This window comes from Engraulis encrasicolus, chromosome 4 (assembly GCF_034702125.1).
Source record: "Engraulis encrasicolus isolate BLACKSEA-1 chromosome 4, IST_EnEncr_1.0, whole genome shotgun sequence".
NCBI classification, from domain to species: domain Eukaryota; kingdom Metazoa; phylum Chordata; class Actinopteri; order Clupeiformes; family Engraulidae; genus Engraulis; species Engraulis encrasicolus.
The window spans coordinates 15575723-15585722 of record NC_085860.1 but is presented as its reverse complement, the minus strand read 5'-3'; the positions used below and the strand labels follow the sequence as shown (position 1 = coordinate 15585722).

General features: G+C 44.7%; 1 protein-coding gene across 2 annotated transcripts in view; it reads right to left on the bottom strand.

Moving 5' to 3' along the window:
• syt12 (synaptotagmin XII) overlaps positions 1 to 10000 on the bottom strand; it is a 30786-nt gene that overhangs the window by 13877 nt on the left and 6909 nt on the right. For both annotated transcript variants that reach the window (XM_063196770.1, XM_063196771.1), the window contains exons 2-5: positions 8205 to 8264; positions 4522 to 4715; positions 4151 to 4292; positions 2442 to 2710 (exon numbers count right to left, since the gene is read on the bottom strand). In XM_063196770.1, the coding sequence (XP_063052840.1) occupies positions 2442 to 2710; positions 4151 to 4292; positions 4522 to 4715; positions 8205 to 8264 (665 nt within the window). The remainder of the gene's footprint in view (positions 1 to 2441; positions 2711 to 4150; positions 4293 to 4521; positions 4716 to 8204; positions 8265 to 10000) is intronic.

The window sequence follows — 10000 nt, the reverse complement described above, 5'->3', positions numbered from 1 at the left end:
TCTCCTGATCCACATTTCCTCGTGTGTGGTATGTGGCTGCCCCTAAATTAAATGAAATTATGAGAAAAAGCCTTGATAGTTTTTAAACCTGTATCAGTCACAGAGATTATCAGTCTTATGCCTTCCTGCCCTATGTGCAGAGGTCTGTGGCTCTGAGTCATCCTCATCTTAAATGAAATGAAATGATGAGTAAATTAATAGGCTAAATATGAGGATGCTTAATCAATTAACCCACTGTCATCTTTATAATCCTTGTAGCAGCCAAAGTAGACTTTAAGTTATAATAAATAGAAATAGTTAAAAATTGTTAAAAAGATCATTTAATTTGAATTTGAAATTTAATTAATAGGCATATTCCATGATTAAAATGATGAATATTATATAGGAAAGCTAAAACAATAAGAATTCACAGGTTTAGGTCATTTGTTGGGTCTTTTGTAGCCTATATTAAAAATGTGTACTGTCGCTTTAAGAATGGACGAGCCGGCTTTCATTTCAGATCGCAAAGAACCGTGGCGTGGGAGCACCAGTTCTTATATGTTGCTCTGAAGCTCCGAGCTTCTCGCAGACTTTATAACCTTTTATTTTCATTACAGATATTTTAGTTAGTTCATGCACATTTTGTAGGCCTATGTCTTGAGAAGAACAGTAAACGTCAGTTATCACGTGGAGTGCATTTATTTCAATTAGCCTACATGGACATTGACAGTGGAAACAGTAGCCTATCTTTGGGTCGGAGAATAGGCTATATCAGCGTAAGAAAACGCACTTTCCTAGCGGTCTCACCAAGATCAAACCTCTACAACCCTGAAAAAGATTCTCTGCCTCACCTGCACCTGTTCATTTTTTTTCGCAGCCAACTCTGCAGATGTGCTTCCTTTAGCCAGCCTACCCCCTTAAGTTCTCTCTTGCTTGATAAAACGACATGTCATCTGCATGTTTCTTAGTTGGGTTAGCCTTCCACAAAACAACCTGAGCCATGTAAAACGTTGACTGCAAGCAAGCTAGCTGGCTGTCGTATTCCCCCAATATCTGAACGTGGCACATCCTGGCTGTCAGATCATTTAGGATCAAACGTCCTAAACTCGAGATCGGCTTTAAGAGACATTAATTGTGATCATGTAGTTTAATACTGTGTAGTCTGCTGTGTTTCCAGCTCACCTCAGGCCGTCAGGGCAGTCGCTCTACTCCCACGACATCTTCGACATATTTTGCGTCTCTGCCTTGGTCGCATGCATGCTTGTTCCCCCCTCCCTCCCATGTAGAGCTGCGCGTGCCCCCCGCATCGCGCATGCTGCCCCTCCCTTTGCCTATCTCGAGGTGCAGGTGAATCTGAATTTGAAAACTTAATTTAGGAAGCTTCAATCAAAAATACGAATTGCAAAGCAAATCAGTTGAAACATGAAATCTTAGCCTATTTTTCCGAGGCATATCTACAGCTGGCTGTCGGGTTTTTTTTGCTACCTAAACGTGGCGCTGGCTGGCTGTCAGATGTATGATAACTAAAAGTTCTAAACTCAACATTGTATTAGAGAGGTTGATTGTGAGCATATTTTGTACCCTAATATGTAGACTGTGTGTAGGGCTCTAGCCGACACCCAGGCATCTTCAAAATCTTTCGTGTGTCTTTTAGGCGCTCAAGGGCCTGTCGCGTGCCTTCTCCCTCCCCACCTGAGTTGTTGCGTAACCTACCTCACATCGCTCGTGCCCATTCTCGACGGGTCTGATGAATTTGTATGACTGACTTAAGTCTTTATTGTACAAAACTTCAATCAAAATTATGAATTATAAAGAAATCAAATGATATTGAAATATGAAATTATAATTGCCATATTATTTTCCCCTCCCTTGGAAGGGCAATATCAGCCAATGTGGGCAAAAGGGCCGTTGCTCGGGCACCGTGGGCAACTATGCTCTGCACGTGCCTGCTCACCCGATAAGTCAGTGCTCTCACCTTTTTGGGGGTAACCAAACCCTGTTCCTCTCCAACCCAGTGCCCAAACGCACAGATTCTTAGAGTATATATTATCCAGTCTCTCTGCCAAACCGCTCACCTTGCTTACTCTAACGTTGATTTCGTTGGGCAACAGCACAATGCAGATGACGCACCCGGGGAAGTTCTCCTCTTCCTTGACATTATAATACAGTACAGTAAGTATAACACAAGCCCAATATTTCTGGTCTTTTATTGGTTCCCTCTGTGACGGAGGTCATCTTGCACCCGCTCGTCCCCCTCGGGGATCGAACCTGCAACCTTGTCAACTACAACGGTCCGGCAATGGGTGACACAGTACGATACGGCTGGACCAATAGACCAGTCTCCCAGTCCAACGGCATCGACACTGTATGAGGCTTTGGGAGGGAGGTTTACTAACGTTCCACGGCAACTCTGCTAGTTAGCCTCCGTTACACCTCCAGACCCAGGACCCAAAACCCCTCACCTTGCTAACTCCAACGTTGATCTCGTCGGGGAGCAGCACGATGCGGATGAAGCACCCGGGGAAGTTCTCCTCCTCCTTCTCCATCAGGTCCTTGCCCTGGTGCAGCGCGATGTTGAGCGTGCCGGCGTAGCCGTCAAACTCCAGCGTGACCTCCAACTGGCCCACGGTGAACTCGTGGCCGAAGTTGTTGCCGATGGAGGAGATGGAGCAGAGGGAGTCGGTGGAGAGTGAGCGGCCCAGCTGAGGGTTGTTGGGGTCCAGCAGCTCACCTTCATTTAACAAAGAAAAACACACATCACCTCAAGAGGCCACTCAAGAACATTTACAGAAATCCTGCGAAGCATCTAAGGCCCCTGTGCTCCAGGGAGATGGCCCCTTGTGCCTAATGTGCTGCACATCACTCTGGAAAGAGTGGTGAACATGGAAATATAGTAATATATATTAATATATAGTAATATATGCTATATCAATTGAGATGGAGCAGAAGGAGTCGCTGGAGAGCGAGCGGCCCAGCTGAGGGTTGTTGGGGTCCAGCAGCTCACCTTCATTGAACAAAGAAAAACACACATCACCTCAAGAGGCCACTCAAGAACATGTTCAGAAATCCTGCGAAGTCTATGATTACACTGCGAGTTTGGGAGAGGATATAGATTCCATGCGACACCAAGCTCCCGCTTCTCTTAATTCAATATTGTGACATATGCTGTTCATCAGACATAATGCCACATCACAATATTAAATTAACCCATTAAAGCCTGATGCTGCATATATGTTGCTTTGACATACGCGCCTGGAGCTGCATTCAGGCTCTTGAGATTTGAGGGAGGTTTAAGGGCTTAGGCGTTCAGCAGGCATTTTTTGCAGGTGCCTTAGGCTTCACCAAAGAAAAAACACACATTGGCACATCTATCTCAAAAACGGGTGTGGTGCAGCAGTAGCAAAGTCACACGAAAACTGAAAATAAAGTCAGCAACACAGAGCTCCCGTTTCTCTTAATTTGATATTATCACGTTTCTGTGATTTCTGATGAAGGAAATTCTGCCCGAAATATCACAATATTACAAAGTAAATTAAAGGACCAGTTCAGTCAATTTCAATATGCTGTTGTATTGCTCACGCTACCCTTGACTTGTCAGTGCCCAGTGATGCCGCAATTTTCGGCTCAGTCCTTTCCGAGATATGAGCTATTCTAATGGGGGCAGCATTTGTTTACATTTTTTAAAAATGTAACATAGGCCTACTCCAAATATTTTCCCAAAAGGTACCGCTGTTTTATAGTTGTTTGCTGATGTTGTATAACCTTTTGGATGTTTTTGGGAATATATATATTTTTTAATTGAAATGTAAACAAAGCGCTGCCCCCATTACAATGACCAGGATCTCGGAAAAGGCTGAAGAAGAAGAAGAAAAAATCTCAGGTACTGACAAGTCCAGGGTAGTGTGAGCATTACAACTGCATGTTGAAATTGACTGAACTGGTCCTTTAACCCAGTAAAACACAACCTGTATTTCAAATGACCAATAGAATGGCAATAACCAAGTCATCATGTACTGCATTACTAAAGGCCCTGTGCACTGTCCTAGGGTAGCAATAAGGTAATTTCCGTGACTATTACAGCGTTCCACTGGTGGAATGGCATGCGTTTAAGGGGCTATGAGAAACGGGAGCTCTATGTCACAGACTATATTTCCAGTGGCCAGCATCTCACCAACACCACCGCCAACGCCGCGTCCCATCAGCTCCAGGGTGCCCAGGTCCCGCAGGAGCCCGTCTGGCGTGTCACCCAGCAGGCTCGGCTTGCGGCTGACGGACAGCGATGCTGAGGCCCGGCGGTGGTTGGCTGCTGCCCTCTGTGGAGGAAAAGAAAGAAGAAAGAAGTCAAGGCGTCAGATGCCAACCCTTACCATAGCAGAGCTGATGCACACACATTAGAATTACATATAGTATTATATACATATAATAAGTTTAATAATAGTATTATTAATTGATTTCTCTGTATGTGTGTACACTATGCATGTATGTACTGTGTGTAAATGCATGTCTACATGTATGTCACCAGTAAGCCTTCATCTCAATTACCTTCTGTCGCACTTCAGAGACGGACGTGCCATACTTCTCCTGCAGGTAGCGGTAGTCGAAGTTTGGGTATGGCGAGGGGGGAGATAGCGTCCCCGTCTTCCACAGCTTCCACAGGTTGACCCCCACCACCGCCAGCAGCACCAGGAAACCAGTGATATAGATGCCCACCTCCCAGCCAGGCGGGCTACGCACCACTGAGGAGACAGAGGGACCAGTTATTTCACCGTACATAATGAGCAACTGATTGGGGGGGTTTATTTGTCTTTTTCACTACTTCTACTATAAACACCCCTGGGGAGGGAGAGGTAAGAATGGGATTTGAACCTGCAACCTTCTCATGCTAAGCAACCTTCCACCATGCTCTCTTCAGAGTTGATTTATCTCTTTTCTTTTTTTGTTTACACTGGCGGTTCGCAGATAAGCACTTTAGTGCCGGACGTAACTTGTGCAGGCACCGGCACCGGCTCCGTTCCGGTTGGCCTGAAAGCCCTATGGGTGGGAACAATCACAGCACTAGTAAACCATGTCTCTGCTCCGCTGGGAACACTCTGTAAATAGCCCCAAAAAGTGTTATTTCCTCTGTAAACAAGGGAGCTAAATGTCATCTCACTGCCCTCTCACTGCCTTAGTCACATCACGGAGGGTAATAATAACAGGGGACTTGAATGTCATCCCACCCCATTTACTGATGCTGTAATTACGGGGGAGAGTGCACAGAATCGGGATTCTCTGATGTGGATGAAAATATATGGCTGGGATGAGGATGACGAAGCGGGCATATCAATACAGTGCCCTCCATTATTATTGGCACCCCTGGTTGAGATGTGTTAAAAGCCTTAAAATAAATTCAGTGTTTATTGCAGAAGAATACTGTCACACTGAAAATTGTAGGAAAATGTAGCCTTCAACTCAAATGAATTGTAAGAAAATTAAAAAATCCCTGACTAAAAAATAATTATTTTTCATTAAATCACCTGTTCCACAATTATTGGCACCCTTAACAATTCCCAGGAAATAAATATAATTGAAGCATTTCTGTCATTTCTACAGTAGTTTACAAAGTTTACCAGAGTATGTAGGAACATTTAATTAGTAATTCATCACTTCCTGTTTCCCTGGGGTATAAATATGACGTGACACCGAGGCCATTTCTCTTATCCACTCTTAAACATGGGAAAGACAAAGGAACACAGCATACAAGTGAGGCAGATGTGCGTCGACCTTCACAGGTCAGGCAGAGGCTACAAGAAGATTGCCACTCAACTGCAGCTGCCCATATCCACTGTGAGAGGAATAATTAAGAAGTTCAAAACAACTGGAACAGTGGTAAACAAGCCTGGACGAGGACCCAAGTTTATTTTGCCACCACGTACAGTGAGGAGGATGGTAAGAGAAATCAAAAGATCTCCAAAGCTCACTGTTACAGAATTACACCAAATGGTAGCATCCTGGGGTCACAAAGTCTCCAAATCAACCATCAGGCGCTGTCTACACGCCAACAAGCTGTTTGGGAGGCATGCACGGAGAAAACCTTTCCTCACTCACAATCATAAACCCAAGCGTCTGGAGTTCGCCAAGCGGTATTGGGGCTTCAACTGGGACCGTGTGCTTTGGTCAGATGAGACCAAGATTTAGCTTTTTGGCAACAAACACTCTAAGTGGGTCTGGCGTACCACGAAAGATGCGCATGCTGAAAAGCACCTCATACCCACTGTGAAGTATGGGGGTGGGTCAGTGATAATGTGGGGCTGTTTCGCTTCCAAAGGCCCTGGGAACCTTGTTAGGGTGCATGGCATCATGAATGCTTTGAAATACCAGGACATTTTAAATCAAAATCTGTTGCCCTCTGCCCGAAAGCTGAAGCTGGGTCGTCACTGGGTCTTTCAGCAAGACAATGACCCTAAACATATGGCCAAATCTACACAGAAATGGTTCACCAGACACAAAAATCAAGCTCCTCCCATGGCCATCTCAGTCCCCTGACCTCAACCCCATTGAGAACCTGTGGGGTGAGCTGAAGAGGAGAGTACAGAGGAGAGGACCCAGGTCTCTGGATGATTTAGAGAGATTCTGCAAAGAGGAATGGCTGAAGATCCCTCTTTCTGTCTTTTCCCATCTTGTGAAACATTATAGGAGAAGATTAGGTGCTGTTTTGTTGGCAAAAGGAGGTTGTACAAAATATTAACACCAGGGGTGCTAATAATTGTGACACACATTATTTGATGTCAAATAATTATTTCTTTATGTGGGATTTTTTTCCCCACTGAATAAATGCACTTGTATTGAAGGTTGGATTTTTCTCTTTTTTTCCATTAAGGTCCCATATTATTTAGAAAAAAAAATAAATAATTGGAAGCTAAAAAACACATCTCAACCAGGGGTGCCAATAATTATGGAGGGCACTGTATCCCTGGCAGCTGCTTCCTCCGACCTGACCTTAGGTCATCAAGCCAGTAGCCTCTTAGTGCAGATAGGGTCGCCGGCGGGCTATTCAATATCTGCTGAAAATACTCAACTACATCATAACAACATTGCTATGACATTACCAAGAGCCTTAAGTAACAGATTACAGTTTTTCTCAATTGGTTTTGTGAATTTCTCACAACAGAATAATGATTCTCAAAAGTCTTTGTTCAATTGTGACTTCCTGGTGTTACTTGTGCACATGGTCTAATCAGTTTCTCATTGTTTTCGGCATATAGCAAATGCTCTCGTCCACCATGCCATGGCTGTGTACAATTCTCAGTGATTTCGTACATTATCAATTGCTTTTGTCATATCACTCAAAAAGCTTTGTCACTGAATGCATGAAACTATCTCAATCTTATCTGATCAATCTAATATAAAACTGAATTTACAACATTTCCCATCCAATCTAAACAGCATTTCGCTTCAGAAAAGATCCTCAAGAGTGTACTATTCAATTGACAACATGAGAAATTGATTTGACTAGCTTGTCCATACACTATGACACAATGACTAACCATTCTGCTGGCGCTGATACGTTTATTGACACAAAAAACTTGGTTTTGAAAGACAAATAAGGGTTTTGAGCAAGAGACTCAGTTTTGCTGGTTATCCACCGTGTTTTGCCATTTGTTAAAGCTGTTTTGAGAATGAATATTATGTTTTGCAAATTGCGAGAGAGATTCGAGAAATGTACAAAACCATTTGAGAAATACTGTAAGACATAGCCATTACAATTTTGGTGACAATAAGGTTATAACATAGGCTCTGTGCTAAGGGGCTAAAGCTTTTGTTGAGGTTTTTATTCTTTTAATTTGACAGGACAGTAAGGAGAGTGACAGGAGGCGAGTGGGAGAGAGAGATGGGGAGGAGAGGGAAACAACCTCAGGTTGGAATCGAACCAGGGTCCCCGACGTTACAGCACAATGTCTTAGTAGTTTGAGCCAAGGCTTGGACCAGGATTAGGTGTGCAAATTATCAATTCATTCATTAATTGTTAGTTGATTGACATTATCCATCGACTTACGATTAATTGATAATTTTTACCCCGAATCTCAATGTTTCACAAAAAAAGTCAAAATTAAGTGATGGCAGCCTGTGTCAGATTGCTTATTTGGGTGTAAATGAGAATGTGAAAATGCACGAGGTGTGCATACATTTGACACATACTGCACCGTACTGTACATACAAGAGAAACACTTGCAATGGCAACTCACCGCTCACATGGTAGTCAGATATGTCCCGACCCTGGGCAGAGGACATGATGCAGCCACTGCCTGGGGAGAGAGAGAGAGAGAGAGAGAGAGAGAGAGAGAGAGAGAGAGAGAGAGAGAGAGAGAGAGAGAGAGAGTGTGTGAGCGAGAGCGAGAGAGAGAGAGAGAAGAAATGGAGAGACAGACGTGGGCGAGAAAGCAGTAGAGATATTAGCGTTGTAAGTGGGAACACACACACACACAAAGTGGAGAGACAGACATAGAGATAATCAGGCAGCCGGAGGAGACGTGGTGGAGAACGTGCTATAATCATTACAGACATTAGATGTAGTGAAGATAAAGAGAGAGAGAGAGAGAGAGAGAGAGAGAGAGAGAGAGAGAGAGAGAGAGAGAGAGAGAGAGAGAGAGAGAGAGAGAGAGAGAGAGAGAGAGGGGAGACGTGTGAGAGAAAGCGGTAGAGACATTTAAGAATGTGATGGATCTGGGAACAGAGAGAGACAGAGAGGGAGGGAGAGAGAGGCAGACAGACAGACAGACAGACAGACAGACAGGAGACATATTGGCAAAAGCTGAAGGGACATTAGACATGCTAAACGTGTCTGTCTACCCCCTACTGATCTCTCCCAGATGGATGGAGACAGACAGGCAGGCCTGCTGACACCACAGGGGGGACAAACAGGTATGTGGTCCCGGGCCCAGGAAGAGAACAGGCCTAGAATTCGGTCCTCATTACATTGTGTGTATTGAGAGAGGGGGGCCCTTAAAGATGATTTTGTCCCGGACCCAGTAAAGGCTGCCAGCGGCCCTGAAGGCAGGAATGGCCGCTTCGCTCGGCTCCGCTCTTGACACCTCCAGTCGCCACTTTGTCACGCATGTAATTACCACATATCCACATATGCCACCTGGTTACTCTTAGCAACCAACGCAGCCAGCGCATCCTTTCATGCCTGAGGAGACAATCGCTCAGTGGAGGGGAAGGAGAAGAAGACAGCAGGCTTGCCATAAACCATCCCCATAAGCCACAGTATCACCTGTAGTAGGAAGAAGACAGCAGGCTTGCCATAAACCATCCCCATAAGCCACAGTATCACCTGTAGTACGGTAGGGCCAGGCTGATTTGTTCTTGTCAGTGGTCTAAGTAAGAAGACAGCTGGCTTGCCACAGCCATCTCCATACACCTGTAGTAGGGCCAAACTGATTTGTTCTTGCCCTTAGTAAGCGGGACTGGATTGGGATTGAAAAGCAGCCTGCGCATTTTTGCCAGAGATCAGCCCTTCACACATGACAGCCCCCTGCTTTTCCACGGTATTATGACTAGCTCAGTCCACCGTCTATACAGTACTAATTTAGATGGAATGGCCGGCCGTTCTATCCTATTTGAGGGATAGTCTCTGGGAAAAAACAAACAAACAAAACAACATCCTCAGCCCCTGAGGACTGTCGGCCCACCGGGAAAATACTCTGTCAACCAGATCAGTGTTTCCCCCAGAATTTTAGTTAGTCAAGGTGGTGGGGCGTTAAAAGTGTATTTTTTTGGCTAAGCACCTTTAGAAATTACATTCACAACATGAAATCTTTATCTTTTCAGGGGCCTAGTCAAGGTGGTAGCAGGTTTCTTGTCAAGGTGGCTGCCTTAGCAATAACGTGCTGGGGGAAACCCTCCAGCCCTGATGGTAAGGAAAGAAGACAGCTGGCTTGCCACAGCCATCTCCATACACTTGTGTACAGCATCAGCAGCATTACTTGAATAGGGCCATATTTTGTTCTTGCCCATGCATGCTATGCAGAGTAGAGTAGAG